This window comes from Babylonia areolata, chromosome 1 (genome assembly GCF_041734735.1).
Source record: "Babylonia areolata isolate BAREFJ2019XMU chromosome 1, ASM4173473v1, whole genome shotgun sequence".
Taxonomy (NCBI): domain Eukaryota; kingdom Metazoa; phylum Mollusca; class Gastropoda; order Neogastropoda; family Buccinidae; genus Babylonia; species Babylonia areolata.
Genome location: NC_134876.1, coordinates 97,912,861 through 97,940,545, shown reverse-complemented (window position 1 = coordinate 97,940,545; position 27,685 = coordinate 97,912,861). Strand labels below are relative to the sequence as shown.

General features: G+C 40.3%; 1 protein-coding gene across 2 annotated transcripts; it reads left to right on the top strand.

Annotated features, from left to right (window-relative positions):
* Window positions 1–2,839: 2,839 nt before the first annotated feature.
* On the top strand, window positions 2,840–27,685 carry LOC143290004 (uncharacterized). 2 transcript variants are annotated; one of them, XM_076599323.1, is made up of 6 exons: window positions 2,840–4,031; window positions 9,951–10,104; window positions 13,991–14,065; window positions 15,271–15,639; window positions 17,156–17,649; window positions 22,336–27,685. In XM_076599323.1, exons 1-6 carry the CDS (start codon window positions 3,971–3,973, stop codon window positions 22,365–22,367), a joined length of 1,185 nt encoding a protein of 394 aa, XP_076455438.1. In that variant the 5' UTR covers window positions 2,840–3,970; the 3' UTR covers window positions 22,368–27,685. The 2 variants fall into 2 exon arrangements, with proteins under 2 accessions (XP_076455438.1, XP_076455428.1); XM_076599313.1 differs by having other exon boundaries at window positions 13,988–14,065.

Genomic DNA, 27,685 nt, shown 5'->3' with positions numbered 1-27,685 from the left:
ACACACACACACACACACACACACACACTCACACACACACAAGCTCTACTTCTATGCTCCAACTCTCGTCGAAAAAAAAATATATATACAAGCTCTACCTCTATGCTCCAACTCTGTTCTAAAAAAAGAACTGAGAAAAAAGACGCAATACCACCAAAAAACAACAACAAAACAAACCGAAACAAACAGCAAGCAGTCTGTACGCTCACGCCTGGTTACACACACCAGGTCATGTGACGCCAGGACTTGTATAACTCACTTTGTGTGCGTGAGACAGGCCGGCAAGCTCCGGTCGCTATGTGAGAACCAAACTGCAGAAACACATTCGTCACTAATAAACAGATAAACTAGATAAGGTGTGTGATGAATAAATTCAAGGAAACATGGTGATGTGTTTGAAAAAAAACGTCAAAAGCAAAAATAAACAGTATATAAAACAACAAAAGTATGTTAAATCTTGCTGTTGCTCTATTTCAAATGTAAAAAGGAAAAAAAAAAAAAAAGACAAAAAAGAAAAGAAAAAAAGACAACATCAAAAACAAGAACAAAAAACGAAGTTTTTTGTTTTCTTCCTCGGAAAAAGTGGGAGGTATTTTCATGGCAACAGTCCACCACAATTTCCTCTTCAGTATCAACAATAAATCATCGTCAGGGCGACACTGACAGCGCGTGACTTTCCAAATATGGAGCGTGATGCGTGATGCCTGGGGAGGTTTGTCGCGCGTGTGCGAGCGACACGCCTCGCTACAAGTTTCATGCGTCCGCGTGACAATGTTTCGAGGCATCAAAAACTGGCCGACGCTGACACTCTTTACACACTGTCCCATGATCAGAACTCGCCAGACATCGTGCCTACCACTTCTCTCAGGACAGGAACTGCCAGCACATGGTCATCGTCCTCACTATCATTCATCATCAATATACAGACTTCACGAGAACCTGGTGACCATCTCTTAAAGCAGGTATGTGTTCACAATGAGTTGTGCATTTCAATCAAAAGATGATTTGAACGTGTTCACAAAAAGGTGTATATTTCAATCAAAAGATGATTTGAACGTGTTCACAAAAAGTTGTATATCTCGATCAAAAGACGATTTGAATCAGTTCACAAACAGGTATATATCTCAAAAGATGATTTGAATGTGTTCACAAAAAGGTGTATATCTCAATAAAAAGATTATTTGAATGTGTTCACATAAAGGTGTATATCTCAATAAAAAGATGATTTTAATGTTTTCACAAAAATGTGTATGTTTCAATCAAAAGATCATTTGAATTACGTAAGCTGCATACGGTCTACCACTGACCTCTCACTTAACACACGAGCGACTGTTTCAGACACCTGCACACCGAACACCTTGACACTCCCGTTAGAAACTACGCCGGTGTTTCAGACACACGTGCACAAAAAACAGCTTGACACTCCCGTTAGAAACTACACCGTGTTTCAGACACACGTGCACACTGAAACAGCTTGACACTCCCGTTAGAAACTACACCGGTGTTTCAGACACGTGCACAAAAAACAGCTTGACACTCCCGTTAGAAACTACACCGGTGTTTCAGACACACGTGCACAAAAAACAGCTTGACACTCCCGTTAGAAACTACACCGGTGTTTCAGACACATGCACACCGAAACAGCTTGACACTCCCGTTAGAAACTATACCTGTGTTTCAGACACACGTGCACACCGAAACAGCTTGACACTCCCGTTAGAAACTATACCTGTGTTTCAGACACACGTGCACACCGGAACAGCTTGACAATCACCTTGCAAACCATACCGGTGTTTCAGCCATAACGTGGCATCCAATCAGTGTCTTGTACACGAAAGCTGTGGATTGCAGTTGAAAGAAACTAGAAGTGCACGTGCAAGTCGGCACCTTTGTGGATCAGTGGTGCTCATTCATACATAACTTTTTTTTCCAAGAAATTCAGCGATAAAGACAAGTGACTGGGTTTGGAATGACAGGTCAATTAGACTCAACAACTTTTGGAATGGTTAAAAGTTCAAAGGTATGTTAAAGGTCTCATTGCCTTTTAAGGTCGCTGGGGCAGTGAATTCAAATCTACTGTGCATCATTCAGCAAAGGAAGGCGGGGCCCAATCCTCTTCTACCGCCGTTTCAACCTTCCCCAACCGAAGTCAGGTACCCGTGCACACCTGGGTGAAGTGAGGAAAATCGAAGTGCCTTTCCCAAGGACACAACACCATGCCGAAACGTGGCTTCGAACCCTGATCACTGGTGAACGCAGAATGAGAAGTCCAGTGCCTAACCGGCTTTGCCATGATCTCACTAAGCTTTAGGGATGAAAGAACGTTAACAAGGCTCAACAACTGTGTTTTCAGTGTTGGCAGGAGAGTGGAAGGAAAGAACGTCAGCATGGCTCAGTGTTATGTCGCGCAACAGCCTCGCGCCTTCTCACAGATCCCGATAAGACCCGCTGTGAGAGACTGAAAGCTGGCGTTCCTCCCTCCCTGCCCCTCCCACCCCTCTCTCTCTCCCTCTCTCTGCGTCTTTCCCTGCCTCCCTGCCTCAGCCCCCCCACCCCCGCCCCTCATCTCCCCTCTCTCTCTCCTTTTCTCTGTCTCCAACCCCCCTCCCCCCCCCTCTCTTCTCCTTTCTCCCCCCTCTCTTCCCTCACTCCCCCCTCTCTCTCCCTTTCTCTGCCTCCCCCATTCCTTCACCCTTCCCTCCCTCCCTCTCTCTCTCTCCCTTTCTCTGCCATCTCTCCGTCACCTCCCTCAACACCCTCCCTTCACTCGTCTCTGTCGTTCCATTTCGCGCTGGCAACGTAAAATAATCATACGCCTTGTTCTCCCGTGAATTACACGCCCCTGCTTGGAGCTCCAGCAGAGGGAGATGCAGTGGTGGAAACGGGGTACCTCCTCAGTGGCGGTTGCTTACCGCCATGCACCCCGCCGTTTAGTTTCACTGCAGCCACTTGGACAGTAAGCGTCCTCGTTAGCAGTCTTTTATTGACTCCCCGCTTATCACAACGTCGCGGGTGGCGTTTGAAACTCGACAGCGTTCGCCGAAACTTGTTGTGGATTGTGGTTTGTACATTCGTCGTCTATTGTTATTCAGCGTTCACTCGTCCGTATTTCTCTGCTTGCGTGTTTTTTGTTGTTGTTTTTTTTGTTTGTTTGTTTTGTTTCGGCAGTTTGGAGGTTACGTTCCTGCGAAATTGATCGGTTAATGATCGATGACCGATGAATAATGGTGTATGTTTTATGACATTGATTTATTTTGGGGACTTGGATGCCGTTGTTGTGTTTGAGCAGACAGCGATTTGTGGAAGTTGACACAGTGGTGTCTCTGTATTTGAACTGTATGGATAATGGGAAATGTATGCTGACAACCATGGTGGCTGTTCCGGCGTGTGTAAGCAAACGGGAATTCTAAACAGAAATGTTGATCAGTGTATATCTTTGTTGACTTGCATGTAGGAAAAATGAATTTTAAAGCGAAATGATCACGTATCCGTGTTGAACTTCTGTGAGCAAGCAGTAAGAGGTATCGAAACATGTAGTGAAAGTCTCTGTGATGACTTGAGAGAACCAACGGGAATTTTATATCCAAGTAATTCTGGGATCCCTGGCATTAGCGAACAGGACTAGCAATTTGAAAGAAGTGAACCTTTGTGCCTTGACTGGCAAGTGTTGAGAACGCTGATACCACTGTGAGCAAACGGGAATCAGTCTTAATTTGAAAGAAACGAAATGAAACTGTGATACCACTCTGAGCGAGATGTAATTTGAAAGAAGTGTGAAGCCTTGGAGCCTTGACTTTGATACCTCTGTGAGCGAACGGGAATCCAGAGTTTAAAAAAAAAAGAAAGAAAAAAAGACCATTGGTTTCATGGAAACCTGAGCCGCTTTAAAATAATTTATTTCTGGTTCGTTGGAATATCGTCCTGAGTGGTGAAGATTTGTTATTATGTCCGAGGACACATCCGAGACAGGATGGCGGCGCAAAGTGTTGCGGATATTAAGAATCATGTCATTGTGCAAACATCGCGCCATGGTAAGAATTCTGTCTGTCTGTCTGTCTGTCTGTATGCCTCTCTCTCTCTCTTTCACACACACACACACGCGCACGCGTTGCGTTCATAGCAGACTATTTTTTGTGTTTTATTCATTGTTTTTCGGTTGTTAATCTCCCTTGGTATGAAAATCAAATAGGCTACTGTCAATAAAGAATTTCCATTTCATTTTATTCCTCGCTCTCTCGTTTACCTTATATAGAATTGCTCTAAATTATGTAAGTGAAACCGATTTCATCTGGTGAGGTATGTTTGCTGTCTGTAGAAGATCTTTCGCTAACTGCTTATTAACCCTCCCCCAAACTCCCAGTATGTGTATATGTGCCCATGGCCGAAATGCATGAAACATTCTCTCTCTCTCTCTCTCTCCGTTCTCATTGTTTTAACCCCCCCACAGTTTTATTATTTTGGATGACCTGTTCTGTACTAACTTTACATCAAAGGAGAAAACAGCTGAAGCGATTTTTTGTTTTGTTTTGAGTAAGTGATTACTAGAGAAACAACAGGGGGTAACAGAAAAATAATTATGTGTGGTAATAGCGTTGCGTGAATGTACATGCATTGGAGCGCTATGAATGTTCTGTAAGGTTTTAACCAAAACATCTGTAGAAACTGAGGTCTTTCTCACACAAAACCGTTGGAACTGACAACAGTGGAGACTGGACGGTATTCAAACCATTTGCAAAAACTCAGATGTGACACGGAACCGACAGAGCTGGAGAAACCTGAGGAACCGTTCTTCTGTGGCTGTTACGTATGCGTGGGATGCAACAAAATTAATGTGTTCAACTAATGTCTCTCACAATGTAATGTAATGTAAGCGTGCGTTATGTTCATGTTTTCTTTCTCACAGACCACACATACACTTCAAGTTACCAGTACAAAATGAGACCACTTCAAGATTGATAGTGTTTGCCAACTCTAATTTTTTTTCACAAACAAAACAAAACATAGGTATGTGTCCAAATACTAATTTTCAGTCCTCGTCAAATCTTAATAACATATACACATTTCTATAGGTTAATAATAAACAGTTTATAATCATACACTCCACAATAAGATTCACCTATCAAACACCATCACTCCTCCAACCAAAATATAGTCTAAAAAAAACCCCACCTTTTCTTCTCTTGAGCAGTTTCTTTTCCAAGTTCGCATCCACAAAAAAAAAAAAAAAAAAAAAAGCATATATACATATATCTTCAACAAAATCTAAAGTATGTTTTCACTCCCATTCTCACTGTTTCTCAAAGACATTTCTCAGCTCCACTATCAAATACCATATCCACATCAACTTATTTCTTCCTTTACTCTACATTTCTCACACTATACCCATCAGGGATTATTTCATCACTTTGCTTGATAATCATCCAACACACTCAACTTAATGTCCTCTGCTTCCAAAATTAGCATGTAATTATCAAGTCTCTCTTGTCATATTTCAATGTCTTCTATGGCTTGTTATTTCTCACTGCCTTCTTCATGACGAAGAATGAAGGTGGAACATGGACTCGATCGCACATCAGCGTTCAGCTCGCTAGTGGCCCAACCGCCAAAATTAAGCCCGTCCAAGGCTCTCCGCTGAAAACATATTTACAACCATAAATTTCGCACGAACTGGGAATAAACTATCTTCACTAAGTTTCTGCTCCCCGTCAACTTCAACCTGTTTTGTGACGAAGCAAAACGGTTACCGACGACAAGGACACTCCCATCTACAACGGCGAAAAACACCACACGACTAACTCCAACTTGATTTCCAAAGTACATTCACAGTACTTCGTCAACAAAACTCAATATCAAAAACCTTAAAAAATCTTTAATTCAAACTTATGTCAGAAAACTGAAATATTCTTCAATTCAACCGACCTACCTCCATAGTAAAAGCAGACGACATTTTTCATGTAACTTTCAATATGCAAAGACCAAAACTTAGTCAAAGAAGCAAACAACATGGACTCACCTACAAAAATGTAGCAGGTAATTGATTGAGTCGGTTTTGGAACAGGGTGTTCACATCTCTCCAGAGTTTGGAACCGAATGACCATCCGAATATCAACTGACAAAAAGCTCACTCCCAAAATAAAACTCAAGGGCCCTGAACTCTCGGTTAAAAAACAAAAACAAACTCTCTGCTCCACAGATTCAGAGCAACTCTAAAACGCCTTCGTCACAGTGGGGCGTCCCACTGACCCTTCGCAGAGTTGAAAAAGACGAGAAAAGAACATGCTTTTAACGGCATTGACCGGTTCATTGTCCTCCATCGCCCTCTTCTAGGATTTTCTATGATGTCCATCACAGTTCATGCTTTCAGAGTTTCATAAAGAAACAGATAGATGAGTTTCGGTTATTAGGCAATATTTGTCAGTTACACAATGAAATGAAAGACACGGTAAAAATAAATTGGAGAGAGAGAGAGAGAGAGAGAGAGAGAGGCCGATAAAGAAAAAGAGATGGAGAGGGAGAAAAGAAAGAAAAAATTATAAATGGATGAATGAATGAATAAATAAACAAACAAATAAATGATAAAAACGGAATTAAGTTTAATACACTCTGGCAACTTAGTCATGAATACATTGCGAATTTCTGTTTTTTCATAAACTGTTCTCGAATTTTTTGTAATTCATACTGCGTGCAAGAAAATTCCCCGATCAGGTTTTTTTCTGATTGTGAAAAGAGTCGTTTGTGCAATGTTCTGTCATCAGTCATTTCTCTGTATCGTTTGCTGTTTCTCTTTGTATTTATTCCCCTCCCCCTAAAAAAACAACAAAGAAACAAAAAACAAAACCAGACAAAATGTTCAGTGTTTATGCTAACGCGGCATGACATTTTAAATGTAAAAAACAAACAAACAAATGAAATAACAGTTAAATGAAATAAGACAAGAGCTTTCAGCCTATGGGTTTTACCGGAATAGGACAACGGGAATGGGTCTGTTTTAATTCTTGAAAGGAAAAAAAAGTATATGAAAAAATTGCAAACTGGTATTTTACATCGACGACTTCACATAGTGGAGTGATGGCCTAGAGGTAAGGCGTCCGCCTAGGAAGCGAGAGAATCGGAGCGCGTTGGTTCGAATCATATTTTCTCCCCCTCCACTAGACCTTGAGTGGTGGTCTGGACGCTAGTCATTCGGATGAGACGATAAACCGAGGTCCCGTGTGCAGCATGCACTTGGCGCACGTAAAAGAACCCACGGCAACAAAAGGGTTGTTCCTGGCAAAATTCTGTAGAAAAATCCGCTTCGATAGGAAAAACAAATCAAACTGCACGCAGGAAAAAAAGAAAAAAAAAAAAAAAAAAGAAAAGAAAAAAGGGTGGCGCTGTAGTGTAGCGACGCGCTCTCCCTGGGGAGAGCAGCCCGAATTTCACACAGAGAAATCTGTTGTGATAAAAAGGAATATAAATAAATATAAATAAATACAAATCACAACGAAAAACACTGTGAGGATCTATATGGTAATACCAAATGGTCCAATATTGTCATTTTTTTTTCTGTCAGTATTTGTGCAGGTTATCATCATCATTATCATACTCTCTCTCTCTCTCTCTCTCTCTCTCTCTCTGTGTGTGTGTGTGTGTGTGTGTGTGTGTGTGTGTGTAAGTGTGTGTATGTGTGTGTATTTCTTCAAAATACAACGAGGAAGAATAAGTTAGAATATAACAAACTGAATTAAAATAAACACGAACGAAACGAAATAAGGTGAAATAATACAAAATGACATAAAATATACAAAAACTTACAATATGAACAAAATAATACGAAATAAAAGTGAAATAAAATCAGATTAAAATGAAATAAATAAAGAATAAATGTAAGAAGATAAGATACAACAATAATAACATGAATTGAAATACAGCTAAATCAAAATGTAATGTAATATTAAAATGGAACAAAATAGAATAAAAAATGAATGTGACAAGATAGAATATAACATTAATGAACAAATCGAAATGCAGTTAAATCAAAATGAATTGAAATATATTTTTAAGACTTTGAAATTAAAAGATCAATGATGTAAACTAAAATGAAATAAGATCAAATAAGATAAATGAAATGAATCCAATCCAGTCCAATCCATGTAAACAAATCTAAATAGAACAAAATGACAGACATAATGAATATCAGACTCGTAAAACTAACACATTGGTCATCAACTTATAACCCAGTCGTATTCATTCGGAACACACGACGCTTGATTTGATTCTGCACAATATTTAGCGCTCTGTGAATAAACACAGTATTATTATCATTATTGTTATCATTGTTGTTGTTGTATCGTCATCATCATCATCATATTTTGTTATTGTTGATATTACACAGATCAGGTGACATAACCGCCGGGACAACCGTACCAGAACATAAAAGATAAAGAGAGGGGACGGAGAGGGAGAGAGAAAAAGTCAGACAGTGGGGTAGAGAGATACAGAGAGAGAGAGAGAGAGACAGACAGACAGACAGACAGAGAGCAACAGACAGACAGACAGACAGGCAGAGATAGAGACAGAGAAATAGCCAGTCACATTACATGGGCTCATACTAGAGACCAATTTTACATCATTCCACTTTAAGTGATGCTAGATGAGTATGTATTGTATTGTACTTTATTGTACTGTATTGTTTTACTTTGCTTTGCTATGCATGGCCTTGCTTTGCATTGTACTGCATTATATTGTATTGGATTGCAGTGGGTTGTTTTGCAATGTATAGTATAATGCAAATCACAATAACATTCCTGAACCGAACAATTCTTTTTCACCGTTTTTTTTTTGTTTTTGTTTTTCCCAAGGTATGTATCCCAACATGAAATATTGTTCTAAGAGAGGCTGCGTGTGAGACGTTCTGTGCAAGGCTTTCGCTGGATGAAAATTACTGAAAGAAAAATAATCTTAAAAATATGAATTGTACACATGCACAGACCATATTCTACATAATTATGCAAACACACACACACAAACACACACACACACACACACACACACACACACACACAGAGAGAGCGAGAGAGAGGTACAGCAACTCTTGGCCGAGACAAAGGAATACAACTCAAGTTCACCGAAGCCCGGCGCTTTGTGAACATGGCAGTGAAGAGGGAGTTATGGGGTTTGTGTCTATGGATCTCTTGCTGTTCTCAGGGAAGCGCCGGGCATTAGTGGACTTGTGTTGTGTGCCTTTTCTCGGCCAAAGAGTTACTGTACTTCTCGCTCTCTCTCTCTCTTTGTTTTTTGTTGTTTTTTTTGGTTTTTTATATGTCGATTATTAATACCATGCTTGTGCCACTGTGTGTGTGTGTGTGTGTGTGTGTGTGTGTGTGTGTGTGTGTGTGTGTGTGTGTGTGTGTGTGTGTGTGTGTGTGTGTGTGATTTTTACTATGCTTATGCCTCTATGTAGTATAGCATTCGCATTCTATGACTTTAAGTAGCATTGTGTAGTATGCAATGACATATATGATGTAGTTTTGTGCAGTGTAGACCCTGTTTCAGGGCGGGGACTGGATGAAAGAAAAAAGGGCGCGCCAGTGCTTATCTATTATCCTCGATAATAAAGAACTTTTCTCTCTCTCTCTCTCTCTCTCTCTCTCTCTCTCTCTCTCTCTGTGCATAATTATGTAGAATATGATCTGTGCATGTGCACATTATATATATTTTAAAATATTTTTCTTTATGTATTTTATTTTCCTTTTCTATCGTGCCTGGAGGGTTGGATGTTGCTAAAACAAGTTAAAGAAAAGTAAAACAATACTTATCTCACTGCCATCTTGAAGTAACACTCCTTTCCATTCTTAGCTTTCATTTCCGAATATGCCGGCAACCACTGCGGTTGAAGATATGCAATTATGTTACTACAGTGAGGGCTCTTGCGTACATTCAAATCCCCTGTGTGTGTGTGTGTGTGCCAGTGGCGGCAGCAGACGCGACGGGCGGTGCTCGCTATGACCCTGACCGGCACGGCTACAGGATCTATGTGGGTAACCTGCCCAGCGACACCCGGCATGACGACATGGCCCGTCTCTTCCTGCCCTTTGGGCCCATCGTGGACATCTGGCTGGCCAGGTGGGTCATCAGTGATGATAATGATGATGATGATGATGATGGTGATAATAATAATAATAATAATAATAATAATAATACATGACGACATGGCTCCGCTCTTCCTGACCTTCGGGCCCATAGTGGACAGCTAGCTGGCCAGGTGGGAGTCTGGATCATGATAATGATAATGATGATAATACTAATACGACTAATAATATTAAAAATACACGACAACAACAACAACAACTGTCATCATCATCATCATTATTCGCGACATACTACTGCTGCTACTCCTGCTGCTAATAATAATCATAATAAAACATAACGACATGGCCTCCAGTCTTTTCCTGCACTATATTGCCTAAAGTCCCAAGAACGAATTAAAAATCCTGGGAATAAAAGGTCTTTTAGATCTCCCCCGCATTTAGAATTCCTAATACTATCCACCAGAAAGGCTCCGATCTGCAGTCCTTTAAATCAAATCTGAAACCATTCCTTTTTCGTAAACATTTCTGTACTCGGCTAAATAGTCCAAAGTCTGATTGCCGAATGGAAATCTACAACAGAAATAATGTAATGCTCATTTTTCTTCTTTATCCTTTCTTGTGCAGTTGATATTTTCGATGCTAGAAGCATCTTTCTACATATGTAATCCTGTTTTAGTGCAGTTGATATTAAAATGTGTGTTTGAGCGTGTGTTTAGCGCGCGCTTGTGTGTGTGTGTGTGAGGAGTGAGGGACGAGTGTGGTGCCGTTAACCTCGAACTGCTATTTTAACTTGCAGACAGAAATATTAACGGATCCCCGCCAAATCTTCAGTCGGGTGACGTAAAGTGCCGCTGCAAAGGTCTTTGTCGTCAGCACTCGTTCTAAAACATTCCATGGAGAAAAAAGCCAGATTGTCGTCCGTTACACGGAGTGACGAGATCTGTTCAAGAGATAGCCTATACACGGAGTGACGAGATCTGTTCAAGAGATAGCCTAAGTGTAAAGTAAATTAATTTTAGACGTCCTGCACCCAGGCAGGAAAGTTCAGATCAGTTCAGGACCCGAAGGAAAATGCAGTAAGACAAAATGAAGATACATGAATGAACAGATACATAAGTAATTCAATCAATTAATGAATTAATATATTAAAATGGTAAATAGAAAAACATAAATACAAATGAAAATAGATAACTGAATGAAAGAAAATAAGATACAGAAAGAATATTGATCTGAATAATGTTATCAATAACACTGAATAATAATATAAATAATTAAATGAAATAGATAGCTAAATGATAATAATTACATGGGTACGTGGTGCCAAGCTGGGGAGTGTAAGATGTAGAAAGAATATTGATCTGAATGATGTTAGCAATAACAATAGTGATTATATAAATAATTAAATGAAATAGCTAAATGATAATAATTATACGGGTACGCGGTGCCAGCTGGGGAGTGCTCGTTTGTTTTTCTTTTGGAAATCTCCACTGATGTTTTATTATCTTGAATTTATAATAGTTTCGCTCTGTTTCGTCGCGTTTATATCAATTTTGATAACAAAACAGACGTGCCGATCAGTTTTACATTGATTCCACAATCGGACATGCGACTCGTGCAGTTAACATTTTTTCGAGGATAACGGCAATGTTCGAGGTTAACGGCACCACACACGTGTTTTGTGTGTGTGTGTGTGTGTGTGTGTGTGTGTGTATGTGTGTTCTATGAAAATATTTAATGTATTTTGTTTTCAAACCAAACATCATTTACGTTTATTGTGGATTTTCAATGGTAATGTTTGATTTTCATCTGTGAACGTTCTGGGAGTTATCCGTTGAAAACAGCTACGTCATGTTTGATGGATGATGTAAGGCGCTTTGAGCAGCGTTGGTTCTAGATGTTGTGCCATAGAAATGTAGAGAATTATTTATGTTAAAACGATAATAATGATAAGATGATGATGATGATGATTGTTGTTGTTGTTGTTGTAGTTATTGTTGTTATTACGACATGAACCTTCTCTTCCTGCCCTTTGGGCCTGTCTTGGATAACTAGCTGGCCAGGTGGGAGTTTGAATTATACTACAACCACACACTACTGCTGCTGCTACTACTACTGCTGCTGCTGCTGCTGCTGCTACTACTACTACTACTACTACTACTACTACTACTACTACTACTACTACTACTACTACTATCTTATATTTGTGTAAAACATTTACATAAATATGAAATTTAACAAAATAAATAAAGTGAAAGAAAATAAATACATAAGCTATAAAAGGAAACAATAACTAAGACAAAAACTAACAAATTATTAAATACGTTGAAATATCAGTGAAGGGAAATATACGTAGGAGGCAGAAGTTTGAAGTAAAAGCATGAAAAACAACAACAACAGCAACTATTATTATACAATTATTATTATTATTATTAATAGTAGCAGTAGTAGTATTGTTGTAATAATAATAATGATAATGATGATAATAATAATAATAATAATAATAATGGTGATGATGATGATGATGATGATATTAATATTAATAATAATAATTATTATTATTATTATTGCTGTTGTTGTTGTTCTTGCTGCTGGTGGTGTTGCTGTAGTTACAGCTGTAGATATAACAGACATTGTTCAGATCCATTCGTTTATTCATTCACATAGTTATTGTTTGTTCAGTTATCCTTTTCTGTATTCATTGTTGAGGGGATGATATCACATTCTATTTAGTGTCATTTATTCTCATTTATTTATATGTTTATTTATTTGTTTGTTTATTTATTTATTTATTTTATTTATATATCTACTTATGTATTTATTTATTTTTAATGTGAAAAGCTAATGATATAGGTTTATATCGACAAATCATCACAGAACCAGTTTCACAATCGTAAGAAAGCAACAATGGATTTAACAGAACAAAACAACAACCAAACCACAAACACTGAACAAACAAAATCGCCTGTACATGTACATACACGCACAAAGTGTTTTTGGATAAAATGTCTTCCATACATGAAACCGAATATTGTATTGCATTGTGTTGTGTTGTTCTGTTGTATTATTCTATTGTGTTGTGTTGCGTTGAGTTGCGCTACGTTACGTTTCGTTAGACTATTATAGTACATCATTGTATATTACATCATGTTATTGTTATATTATACGAGGGTCATTCAATAAATAAGGTGAATTTTTCGGTATAAGGACTTCTAATACAGATAGAAGCTTACTTTTTTTTCTTTTTCTTTTTTTTTTACTTCTTTTTCACATGGATTTAATTTGTTTTGCAGATTAAAAAAAACTTTGAGAGTTTTGGCGATTAACAAAGATGGCCGACCAAGAAGCATGCTCCAGGATTGAACAGCGGTCAGTTATCAAGTTTTTGGTTGCTGAAGGGTGCAAACCAGTTGAAATTCATAGGAGAATGTCATTGACTGATTCGATCACCTCAGGAGACCTCACTTCTGTAGGCCTTCCAGGCCTGTCTTCATCCTCAACACTGCTCCGTCCTTCTTTAAACAATTTAGCCCACTTGTAGACATTTTTTCGGCTGAAACATGTGGCACCATACACAGTTGACATTCTCCTATGAATTTCAACTGGTTTGCACCCTTCAGCAACCAAAAACTTGATAACTGACCGCTGTTCAATCCTGGAGCATGCTTCTTGGTCGGCCATCTTTGTTAATCGCCAAAACTCTCAAAGTTTTTTTTAATCTGCAAAACAAATTAAATCCATGTGAAAAAGAAGTAAAAAAAAAAGAAAAAAAAGTAAGCTTCTATCTGTATTAGAAGTCCTTATACCGAAAACTTCACCTTATTTATTGAATGACCCTCGTATTATGTTGTGTTATGTTTTTATGTTATGTTATATGATATTTATATTGTATAACTTTACGTTATCGTTTTCTCATACAGCAGTCCGCCTGGCTTTGGATTCGTTGTGTACAAGAACGGCTGTGACGCGGAACAGGCTGTGATCGGTAAAAACTGCACGTGAGTTGATAGCTGCTTGTGCCGCTTTGTTTTCTTCTCAGGGTCTCTTTTCGCATTCTTTGTTTTCTTTCTTTGTTGTTCTGGTTACGTTTCAACGTTTGTGAAGCGCCCATAGATAATGAAAGGTTTTAATTCCCGTGCTCTTTGTTTTCCTGCGCCATGCAAATATCTGGTGATACTGCATTATTTCGTATTGTTCAGAGACATAGCTTAGAGCTTTAATCAGGTCTACACACACACACACACACACACACACACACACACACACACACACACACACACACACACATACATACATTCGAAAGCGCTGTACACGCGCGTGTGTGTGTGAATATATATCGGTATATATATATATATATATGTGTGTGTGTGTGTGTGTGTGTGTGTGTGTGTAGAGAGAGAGAGAGAGAGAGAGAGAGAGAGAGAGAGAGTATGAATGATATATAACATATAATACTATAACGTAATAATATATAATATAGATGATCATTGTTATCATTATTAGCATAATTAATGTGATAATTATCATTAAGGCTATTATCATCATCGTCATCACCATCATCATGATTATCATTGGCGGTATAATTATTTCACAGCATCTACCGCGGCATGATCACCATCATCACCATCATCATGATCATCATCGTCGTGATCATTATTTCACAGCATCTATCGCGGCATGATCATCATCACCATTATCATGATCATCATTGCCGTGATCATTATTCCACAGCATCTATCGCGGCATGATCATCATCACCATTATCATGATCATCATTGTCGTGATCATTATTTCACAGCATCTACTGCGGCATGATCATTATCATCACCATCATCATGATCATCATTGTCGTGATCATTATTCTACAGCATCTACCGTGCCATGATGATGATAACCATCATCATTGTCGGTATTATTATTCCACAGCATCTATCGCGGCATGATCATCATCACCATCATCATGATCATCATTGTCCAGATGATTATTCCACAGCATCTACCGTGCTATGATGATGATCACCATCATGATCACCATCATCATCATTGTCGGTATTAGTATTCCACAGCATCTATCGCGGCATGATCATCATCACCATTTTCATGATCATCATTGTCCAGATCATTATTCCACAGCAGTTACCGCGGCATGATAATCATCATCACCATCATCATGATCATCATTGTCGTGATCATTATTCCACAGCATCTACCGCGGCATGATCATCAAGGTGCAGCACGCCCGCCTCTTCAAGGACCGCTTCATCAAACCCCTGGACTTGGACCGCCCCGCAGGCACCGCCGCCGGGTCAGACAGGTCAAGGTCATCCACGAGGTCGAGGTCAAGGTCAAGGTCAATACCACGCTCGAGATCAAGGTCACGGTCAAGGTCGTGGAGCAGGTCCAGCTCCAGGCTGAGCTACTTCTCCAAGATTTACGGCTCTTCGCGGAAAGGGTCGGGGTCAGGGTCACCGGCAAGGCAGAAATCGGGGTCAAGATCATCGTCCTCCACGGGATCCAGTGCACCATCGAAATCTCGCTCCAGGTCGAGATCGAGATCTGTCCAACGACGTGGGTATGTATGCAGTTGTTTGTTGACCATCATCATGATCATCATTGTCCAGATCATTATTCCACAGCATCTACCGTGCTATGATGATGATCACCATCATGATCACCATCATCATCATTGTCGGTATTAGAATCAACCAATCAGTGTCATGAAAAATGTTCGCTCTGTAATGCAGTGGAGTTACGCAACTGCACACGCATTAAAATTAGCAGGGGCGCCGAGTTCCCAGCTGAAGTGGTTATTAGCAAGGAGTTTATTTCATCTCCATCTCTTTACGCCTCTTCGTTTTCTCTGCTTACTTTCCCTCCACAAAACATGCGATGCTTGAGATTATATAAAAAAATAAAAATAAAAAAAAGAGACGAAAAGAGAGAGAGATTGGTGGGGGAGAGAGAAGGGGGGATGTGGGGGAGAGTAGGGGTGGTGGGGGGGGGGGGGTATAATGTGTTTCAAGTTCGTGCTAATGACGTAAAGTTAAGGTTATAATCAGTCCCATCTCTCTCTCTCTCTTTCTCTCTCTCTCTCTCTGTTTCATAAATGAAAATTGGTTTCAGAGAAAAACAGAGTAATCTGCAACTGATTTTGTACTGTGTTTTTCAATACTTCGTCTTTCTTTCTTTCTTTTCCTTCAAAGATTTGTGTTCAATTTCTCTTTGAAAACAAAAGATACATGGACATGTCTTGGTCATTCAAACTCTAAAATAGATTGTTCGGAAAATATTGTTATCCGTTTCATCATCATGAAATCAGTAGGCGTAACATCCACAAACCCGAGGTGCTGTCGCACGGATTCCAATATTCTTAATTATGTAGATTGTCCGTTTTTATGTAGGGAAATGCACATGCAAAAGGGAAATGCAAATGACAAAATTATTTCGTGTGCGCATGTGTTCTTTGGTCTAACGTCTATTAACACAATATGATTTTAGACGTGTGTTGTTAGGTCTAACGTCTATTAACACAGTATGATTTTAGACGTGTGTTGTTAGGTCTAACGTCTATTAACACAGTATGATTTTAGACGAAAAACAATCCATATAAAAAAGAAGCGAGAACTATCTACGATATAAGCCGCAAACTTGTGGGAAGGTTAATGCAAATGTTCTCGGAAGTTGGTTTTAAAAAAAAAATTAATTATTATTATTTATTTTTTTTAACTTATTAAAAATGTTTTTGTTTTTTTTAAATATTTTTTTTATCATGATAACAAATTATCAACCACTTCAAACTTTATTCCCAAAAAACCTGCGTGTAAAAGGTTTTAAATCCTCACATTCAATAAGTTTGCGCATTCGAACGTTTTCCCTCGCAGAAGTATGAGACTGTTTACGATATTCAGCTTCAAGTGCTTTTTACGTTTAGTCTGTGAACTAAAAAAAAAAAATTTTTCCTTTGTCAGTACATGCTGTTCTGAAGACAGAAATAAGAAACATTCTTTCGTATCGCTTAGGGGCTGGTCACTCAGATTTAAAATGTTCTGTCATTTCCTTTATATTCGTTTCTGCCAATTGTGCTGCAGATGTTCACGAGAGGACGCAGGGGCCTCGAGTGACAAGGACAGCAGACACCATCACAATCATCATCATTGTCGTCATCGTCGTCACCGCTCCAAACGACGACGGAAACGGCGTCTTCGACACAAATGCTCTTCCACAGCCTGCACTGTTCGGCAGAGCTATTCCAGCAGCTGTAGTCATTCCTGTTCATCGTCGTCATCATCCCCTCAACCTAGCAGATCCTCGTCCAGATCAAAAACCTCATCTTCCAATCTTCACCGAAAACGTCGCCATTGTCACCACTGCAACAAGGACTCAACACCTTCAGAAGATTCCGCCACATCGCAGTCGTCATCTTCCGCTTCCGGTGACAAAGGCTCATTGCGCAAGACCGGAAGAACTCGCCGAAAACGGAAACGGAAACGAAGTCAGTGGCCAGATAGAGACTCATCGGTATCATCGTCGTCGTCGTCGTCATCGTCCTCATCGGTGTTGTCAGCAGAGCCTGGGGAAAAAGGTTGGTCAGCAGACGGGTATGGAGAAATCCGCGACTTTACAGACTGCAAGATTTTCACTGTAGCGTGTGGTGTGCTGGTTTGTCTGCTCTGTGTGTGTGTGTGTGTGTGTGTGTGTGTGTGTGTATTCGCGCTTCCTTTTACAATCTGTTTCGCACTCGTACAAAAAAAAAACGCGTACACATACACGAATTCACAATCCACACCGTTTCGCATTCACACGACCCCTCACGTAACACAGTTAAACCACCAGCGAAAGCATATGCAAAACATGTCACAAATAATAAATTAAGCAGTAACTAATATATATATATAATATATATATATATATATATATATATATATCAGTTTGTATTGTTGTTCATCTTTTGGATAGTTAATAAAAATAATTTTTCATATTTTTTTTTCTTAAACACATTTTTATTCGTTATACATTTTTTTTAATGAGTGGAAGGTTATTCCATTAATTTCCACCATAGAAAGCTGGATTTATAAAGGTTGTTTCTATGTCTGGGTATACACATATTGTTGTGTCTGTAGTCATTACTTTTAAATGAAATGACATGTGTTCGTTCTTTAGTTTGACGTCTTTTCACTGTAAGTGTAAGTGATATTAGACGAGGGCAGGAAAAAAATCGAGGGGGGAAAAAAATTACTGTTCTACGCATGCGAGTAAATGAAAGTGTGTGTGCGTGCGTGTGCGCGCGCATGCGTGTGTGTGCGGGGGGGAGGGGGGGATGCGGGGGTGTTACATACAGAAAATGACTTATTTAAGTTTTGTTTTAAAAAAAAAGAAAGAAAAAAAAAGTATAATATAGCATCTTTCTGATGAAAAACCAACAACTATAACAGCGAACCAACTGGACAATTTAAAAAGGATTTGAAAAAGTCATACATTAGCAATGGACTGCCGAAGATCGTCAACACTGAAGATGATTTCAGTTCAGGGATGTGAGACTTTAACATCTGGCAAGTTAGTATATGGTCGGCTGTTAAGTGAGCACTACAGATGCAAGAAACATTACCGACATACTCGGTCTTATAACAATTCATTTTCCATCTGCAGATCAGAGAAATGATTTGCCTCATATGAAAATCATTTTGGTAATGTTTTCCCGTGAAACCATACATTTTCTCAATATTTTCTTCAAGCTGAAATTTTAAATTTTTACCATTTGACTTTTTTTTTTAAACCATGGTGTAACATTCCTGTAGTGAATGCGAAATATTTAAATCTAACTCTTTCATGGAACATGTAGCTCCTCTGTGTGTGTTGGGGAGGGAGGAAGGGGTAGGGAGGGGGATGTGTTCTCTGTTCATTATTATAATTATATACAGCTTCGCGAAAAAAGTAAGAAATAAAAAAGAAAAGAAAAGAAGAAGAAGAAGAAGAAAAAACAACAAACACCCCCAAAACAAAAAAACAACAACAAAAAACAACCAACCAACCAAACAACAACAACAACAAAAAAAACCAACAAAAAACAACAACAAAAAACAAGCAAACAAACAAAAAAACCGGCTTCAATGCAGATCGAACCACGAATTGGATCGAGAACTTTACTATTATATTTATATAGCGCTGAATCTTGTGCAGAGACAAATCAAAGCGCTTTCGCACCAGTCATTCAAACGCATGCATAACTCGAAAAATGGAAAAACTGAAGATAAGGAAGAGGCAGGGAAGGGAGGCTATTTTGGGAAGAGGTGGGTTTTAAGGCCAGACTTGAAAGAGCTGAGTGTGGAGACCCGACGAAGCGAAAGAGGAAGTTCATTCCAATTACAAGGTCAGAGACAGAGAAAGAACGGCGGCCAATAGTGTTTGAATCTGGGTATGCGTAAACAGAGTGGATCCGAAGCCGATCGTAGAGAGCGAGATGGAGTGTAGAGGTGAAGGCAGCCACAGAGATAGGAAATGGCAGATTTGTGACTACATTTATAACATAGAGTGCTGATCTGGCACTTTATTCTGTGTGAGACAGGGAGCCAGTGGAGATGTTGCAAAAGAGGAGTGATGTGCTCAGATCTTTTCTTTCTGAGGACGAGTCGGGCAGCAGAGTTTTGTATGCGCTGAAGGGACTGAATGGATGAAGCAGGCAAACCAGACAATAGAGAGTTACAGTAGTCGAGGCGAGAGAGAATGAGAGAAACGACAAGTCCGGATGTTGCGTCAATGGACAGATATTTCTGGACGGAACTGATGCGCCGCTATTGACAGTAGCAGGATTGACGTGTCTGACTGACATTTTTTTTGCATGGACAGTGTCTTGTCAAGGACAACGCCGAGGTTCCTGACTGAATTGGAAAGAGGGATGGATGTACAGCCAAGTTTGATTGTGTCAGTTGTGATGGAAGACAGTTTATGTTTAGTTCCTATGATCATTGCTTCAGTTTTGTCCTCGTTCAATTGTAACTTATTTAGAGTCATCCAGTTTTGGATGACGAGTGGTTTTACCCACTGCGCTAACGCGGGTTCAATGTTGACTTTCAAAAATTATTATTTGAGCGTGTTCTTTTAGCGGACTGAATCCACAGCGAAGTTACAACGCGGTTTGAATCATGTTATTTTGGTATATATCGGGCATTAAAAAAATTCTTTCAAGTCCGAGGCAAAGGAGACGTTCCCACCGCCTCAAAAACACTGCAATATAATTATGTCTGTTTGACAAGTTTTGTCTTTCCACTCACTGAGAAACAACACCACCTTCCATTCAATTTCTTTTTTCTGTTCATTCTAGTTAATTCAGTGTCCACTTCAGAATATTCATATGCAGTAAACACGTCAATAATGTAGTTTGTGTCACTGTTTGTGTTCTGTCAAGAATATGTATTTCTCTGCTTTTAATTGCGAACAAGAAAAACGAGGTCATGGCGTATCATCGCCAGACAATCGGGAAGCTGCAAAGGGGTAACAGCGGTTTTCGGAATGCGGAACGAACATCAACGAAATAAACTGTTATCAAGATGAATCGAAAATACGGCTAAATTCGGGAGACTTGCAACCTGTTATTGGTATGACTGTGAAGCTTTTTTTTTTCTACTATTGTTAAGCCAAATTTGGTATTGGCAGACAAAGTATTTCCAGAGAAAATGGCAATGTTAAAGTTTACCACACACACACACACACACACACACACAGACAACCAAACACCGGGTTATAAAATAGACTCACTTTGTTTACACAGGTGAGTCAGTTGAATATCGGTAGTCCGCCTTACAGAAACACTCCTATTGGACTATGCAACAGGGATTCAGCAATTTTAAACAATGGTAAATGGTTGGAAATTATTTCGTTTATGTTTTGTTCTGAAATTTTTTGTAAGATTAGTTCTGAATTTTTTTTTTAAGATTAGACGACTTTCGAAGTAACCTGACAGTCCTGTTACTGAACTGCATACAAAATGCACGCGCATGTGTGTGTGTGTGTGTGTGTGTGTGTGTGTGTGTGTGTGTGTGTTTCATTTGTTATTAATTTTACGCCTGTTCACGCGCGCACACGCATCTCTCTCTCTCTCTCTCTCTCTCTCTCTCTCTCTCTCTCTCTGTGTGTGTGTGTGTGTGTTTCCTCCTGTTTTTCTTCTTCTTTTTTTTTAAATAATTTTTTTTATTAACGCCTGTTCACTCTCGAATGCGTCTCTCTCTCTCTGAATTTTTCTTTTTGAAAAAGTATTGAGTAAACTGAACTTACTAATGTCATCAACCTCTCCTGTAACTGTTCGAAAATGTTCTCAATTTTTATATAAAGCTTTCAAATTCAAAGAAATGGTAACTTCGTGACAGCATTTTATTGTTCTACATACTGAACCGTAGCACTGCTGTACTTGAATATATGGACGTTAACATGCATTGTAATGTGATGTTCATCTATATAAAAGAATGATCTTCACATACCCCTTCATAAGAGGCCAAGGCCAATGCATGAATAAACTATCTGGAATCTGGAATCTCTCTCTGTGTGTCTCTGTTTATTTTTTTCAAACGTATATTCTCACAAATGTCATGATAGGGGCTGTTGGCCTGAGTCATTAAAGTTCAGCGTTCTCTCTCTCTCTCTCTCTCTCTCTCTCTCTCTCTCTCTCTCTATATATATATATATATATATATATATATATATATATATATAGTGTGTGTGTGTGTGTGTGTGTGTGTGTGTGAAGAAAGATAGGCTGACTGGCACATACAGTCACAGACAGTCAGTGACGAATTGGACATGAAAGAAAATAACTGAAGACTGATAAGAACTGAAGACTGATAAGATAAGAACTGAAGACTGATAAGAACTGAAGACTGACAAATCACAGGCATCTGTGTAAGTGTGCATGTGACATATACGACGTATAAAATCATTATGTTCATTACCATCGTTCGTCATGACGTTTTCGGATAGCCTTTCAGTTTCATTTGCTAAGATCAACATCATCGTCACAATCCTTCATCATCATCCCCACGCCCACCCCACCCCCATGCCCCATTCACACACACACGCGCGTGCGTAGGCACGCACAGGCACACACACACACACACACACACACACACACACACACACACCTCTCTAGTATATTGACCTTTCTTGCTCATCTAATGCTGACCGGTGACAATGCACAGATCTATTCTCTGCTACGTTAAAAGTGTTACACGCCTGCCGCGTATGACAGCTTAGTATTTTGTTGTCATGGTTCTGTGTCCAGGTGACCAGCACAGTCCCAAGAAGCAGACCTGATTTCACTGTCCGGTATGGAGCCACTGTCAGCGGCTGGTCAGAGTGATGGAATCGAGTCTCGACGTGGATGCAGCAGAGGAAGATGGGCTGTCCTCTGCAGCAGTGGACCGCCCGGGTCTTTCTCCCGTCGTTACTACTGCAACGTCTCCAGCAGAGGGCAGTCATTCTACACGGCTCACAAAATAATAAGCACCGCTTGGGAACTTGCACAGTTTTCCTCGTGTGGGTATGATGAAATGTTGCTGAATTTCCAGCAGGCAGCGGCGTATGCAGCCGATGTAACGAACCCCTTCTTACATCCAGAGGTGCTTTCTCGCAAGCGCAGTTATTATATTGATTTCACTGTTAAAAAGGAAAAAAAAAAGAGAAAAAAAGAGAAAAGAAATGAATAAATAGATATATACAAAGAATAAATGAAATAAGAATAGAAATAGAATTAAAACAACAACAACAACAACAACCCCACAGCTATCGCTCATAAACAACGATTAAAAAAAATATATATATTATTATTATTATTTTTTTAATGAAGCATCAATTTTTCAAACATCCTTCAAAGTGTTCATGGTTCAAGTATGCCAAGAACAGCTGTTTGTGTATTCAATGAGAGATCACTGGTAGGTATTTTATGCAGCCTTTATCACTTCGGTAATCTCTCTGTTTGGAAACATAATTTTGAAAACAAACCTGCTTTTAATGTGGTCCTTTACAATTTGTGAACCGTGCATGTCCAGCATAGTGGTCGTTAAAATTTTGTGAATACCGTATGTCCAGCATTCCAGTCACCAAACATGCAGCTGCATGTAGTGCTGCATTTTACGTGTCCGGTGACTTCTATATGTTCCACAGAGCCCGCCGCACTGCACACAGTGTGCTCACATCGCCTGACACCGTTCTTGTCGTGGCAACTCCAGAGAAAATATGGCACCATCGTTGTTGTTGTTTTTGTTTGTTTCAGTGTTTGTTTGCTGTTTCTTTTCAACTTAGACACTGCCCTCTGTGATATCACGGTGGCAAGCCTGTTCCCGCCCCCTGTGAACTAGTCTGTCCACTGCGATTTTCTTCCGTCGCCATTCCAAATGCTAATGCCCCAAAGTCGCAAAATTACTCCTGCTGGTACAAGGTCTACATTTTTATTTCGAAGCATTTATTCCGTGTTACGGTCCAGGCGTTGCCAGCTAAGCATAGGATAAAAACAAGGAGTACGTTTTAGATTTTCAAATGAACGACTGATTTTTTCATCGACATGGACTTGTGTAAGACTGGTCCCTGACTCTTCAGGTGGCTAACTCCACACCAGACGGTCAGACACCCTGACATCTCACGACAGACATCCACCAGGGCTGCTGCAGGTGACTAATGTAACCGACACTGCCACAGTTCCATCCACCCCGTTCTGCAACGAGTGTTTCTGGAGATAGGATCGCCGCCACGGCCAGGAAGCTGACGTCATCATTACGTCATGACGGGGCAGACAGCTGTGCCTTCTTCATCAGTCACACGGAGTGCTGTCAGAATCCCTTCAGCTGAGTCAGCAAGGACCATGAAGACGTGTGCTGGTGCAGTGCCAGAAACTCCCAGATAACGTTAGTTGTGCCGGGGACAAGAAGATAAAAAAACAAACAAACCTGTACTTGTTATACTGATAGTAATAATAATAGGACATTTGGTACGCTCAGTCTAATGATGCAAAAGCCATGAACGTTTACAGTGAAAAACACAATGAGATATGCATACTAAAAACACACGCAATATACCTGCATGCACACACCCTCCCACTCCAACCTCCACCCACAAACCCACACTCACTCAGCACAAAATGTAGGCGTATACACAAACACACGCAAGCACACCATGGCCGCTCAAGGTATATGAAAATGCACATATTTAAAAAATAGTAACAAAACCAAAACAAAAAAAAAGATAAAAATATAAAATATATAAGTATTCGTCTCATTAGAATTAGCGTGTCTTTCCCATAAAGAACATGGTTTATAGAAGTATACCTGATACCGGCAGACGAACGACAGGTCAGCAGACATAATTCATTATGTAAGTAGCATATTTTGCAGGAAAAGAGGATGTGCATGTAACTGTTTCGTTACAAACAGCAAGAAGAAACAAACAGCCCCACAGAGAATTTCAAGTCAGATGTATCGTTTCCGCGCTGACACGTTTTATTCAAAGACCACACCATGCCTTATTCAAAAGGGGAGAGTGGAAGCTGACTGCTCAGTCACAATTCCACTGACACACTGTCAAAAGCTGCTTGCCCAAGGGACAGTTTGAGACAGCATGTCCACTGACACACTGTCAAAAGCTGCCTTCCCAAGGGACAGTTTGAGACAGCATGTCCACTGACACACTGTCAAAAGCTGTTTACCCAAGGGACAGTTTGAGACAGCATGTCCACTGACACACTGTCAAAAGCTGCTTGCCCAAGGGACAGTTTGAGACAGCATGTCCACTGACACACTGTCAAAAGCTGTTTGCCCAAGGGACAGTTTGAGACAGCATGTCCACGTGTCCCCTAGAAGGTTCAGTTGCCCCAGACAATCGGGCACTTGGGTATTTCGAGCCCTGCATTTTCTGGATCAGAAGTCCAACGCCTCACTGATCCTGCCCCGGCACCCCCTGCCCATCTCTTTAAGGTCTACTGTTCGTCAAGGATTTTGAAGTTCGCATTCTTTCAGTTGTTGCATGGTAGCAAAACGCCGTCCATTGCAGAACAGGAAGAACATGAAGGACTGTTCCCAACACAAAAGTAACAAGGCACAGACATGGTAGGAAGGTAGTTATCGTCAGTCCCTATATCGCTGATAGACACCCCTTCTCCCCCCCCCCCTCCCCCCCACGCGCCCCCGTGTGCTGACCAAAGTGGACATCAGCAACCCCCAGACTTTTGATACTTTGAAACATCGACCAGCCTCAGATGGACAACCCAAAACAAGAATGACCCAACTTTCCGTTGTTGAGTGGACAGTGTTAGGACTGCCGGTTCTTGCTCACTTTGACCCCAAATTCTCTCACAGCATGAATCATCGCTTGTTGCTAAAATTAATTTCGCCAAGCTGAACAACTCTGAGCCACACACACACACACACACACAACAACAACAACAACAGCAACAAAAAAACACTACTGAAATGAAAGGTGATCAACATGGAATCAGCTTCGCTCAGTCTGGATCCAGTGATATTTGTAACAGAATCAACCCTTTTGTTGTCTGTCATAGAACTGTGAGCACTATGAACGCTGTGTGTCTGCTCAGTTTGATCAAAAGAGCAGCAGTGACTCCACAAGACAGACAGACGCACATTCCAGTCTTGGTGAGTATTCGTCAGAAACTGAAATGACTGCCTTCTTTATATGTGTGTGACTGGCCTGGCCAAGACACCACAACCAAAGCTGTTTTGCCGTTTCGGTGAAGAAGAAGATGCAAAGCTTAAATAAACAATGGCCGTGCAAGACTTGGCACGTGGGTTGTTGGACGCTGTCAGGATTCGGGATAAAGAAAATCTAATGCTTGTGTCTCGAACTGTCATTATGCATATGATGTTGATGACGATGATGGTGATAATGATTGCTCGCCCTGTTTTCTTTCACCGGTGCTTTAAGATATTATTTGTTTGTTTGTTTTGTTCGCTGATAGACAAAACTTCACAACCCAAGTTATATTGTAGTTCGAGCTCTTCAAAGAGTGAGCCCCACCACCCCCACCCCCAACGCCCCCATCCCCACCCCCCTATTTGCATGCTTATGAACTCAGCCGTGGCTATCATCTGCTTCCGTAAATATGCAGGAAGGATTAGAAGCAATTCCTGTCACCCAGCTTTTGACATTTTATTTTGGGAAAAGGAAAGCTTTAAATGTGTGCTGGGGAGAATGAACACTCGTGTTTCTTTTGGATGTGTGCATCGTTTTCAGCACTTCCTGCACTTTGCATGTAATATGTTGTGTAATGTTTTACAGTATATTGCATTATCTGTCATCGTTGTGCCTTGTGATAATACTTCTCAACTGAACAATCGAAACTTTAGTCTTGGCTCGGCAATATGACCGATTCCTTCCGCACAGACTGAAGAGTCCAGAGTTGTGTCTCTTATTCAGCACCACTCCCCCATCCCTCCTCCCACTCACCCCCATCCCCTCTCCCATTTCCCTGACCAGTCTTTGTCAAATCATTTATGCCTTGACGGTTGGGGGAGTTTGTTTGCACTCATGTTTCTCAGTCAGCTATCCATGGGTTGTCGTGTGTGTGTGTGTGTGTGTGTGTGTGTGTGTGTGTGTGTGTGTGTGTGTGTGCTTGCGTGCGTGTCCGTACGTGCGCGCGTGTGTGTGTGTGTGCGCGCGCGCGCGCGCGACATGAGCTTGTGTGCATTCTACAAAATCGTGCTGGTTTGTGAATGAATTGTAGACGATGAAAAAACAAAACAAAAAACAGTTTAATGTTTTATAAACAAGGGAGTTGTAGCAGTGGTATTCATTCTTTCATCCTTTCCCAACACTGCATATTACACAGAGTCACACAACTAAACATTCAAACCATAGAACACGCTCCATGCAACCCGAAATCCGTTCATTATACAGTGCACCACACAATGCTATACCCACTTAGGCAAAATATACAAATAGATAAATATATAAGTAGGCAAATACATGAATCAATAAATGAGGGACAAGACAAGACAAATTCTTTATTTCGAGGATAATAGATAAGCACTGGTGTGCTTTTTCACATCCAGTCCCCGCCCTGAATAGGGTCTACGTTACACAATACTAAATAAAATGAAAGCATGGTGTTAGTCGAGATACATAACAGGGGGAAAAATATATATAAATCAAAACACAAAAAACAAACACACACACACACGCACACGCACACACACACACACATGGCATACAGGCACTAGCATGGGGTAAGTAAAATGCATAGGAAAAAAAATGAACAAAATGAAAGAAACAAACACACACAACAGTTACACACACCACACTACAGACCAGAATGGGGGATAGAGGGTGAGGAAGGTTCTCAGTCAACCATACACAGTTGACAAACAGTATCAATAAGATGAACGAAGGGAGAGCAGAGGAGAGACAGAAAAACGCTATGTAATCATCACTGATTTCTTTTCATTAAGTAAGACCACACAAATATCACCACACGTGTCATGATATCCAGTTTAACACAACACACACACACACACACACACACACGCACACCACGGTCGAGTGGACCGAGCCATCCTGAGGCTCACCGCATGACCGCTTGAAGCGACCGTCTTTCGCGCGCGACAGCCATTACAGTCCAGGGCAGA

Bases quoted from the DNA above. Each gene is read 5' to 3' on its own strand.
- LOC143290004 (XM_076599313.1), top strand. From the start codon at position 3,971: ATGGCGGCGCAAAGTGTTGCGGATATTAAGAATCATGTCATTGTGCAA. The intron at 4,032-9,950 runs GTAAGAATTCTG...TGTGTGTGCCAG, and splicing joins TGTGCAAACATCGCGCCATG to TGGCGGCAGCAGACGCGACG. The intron at 17,650-22,335 runs GTTGGTCAGCAG...TTCTGTGTCCAG, and splicing joins AGCAGAGCCTGGGGAAAAAG to GTGACCAGCACAGTCCCAAG.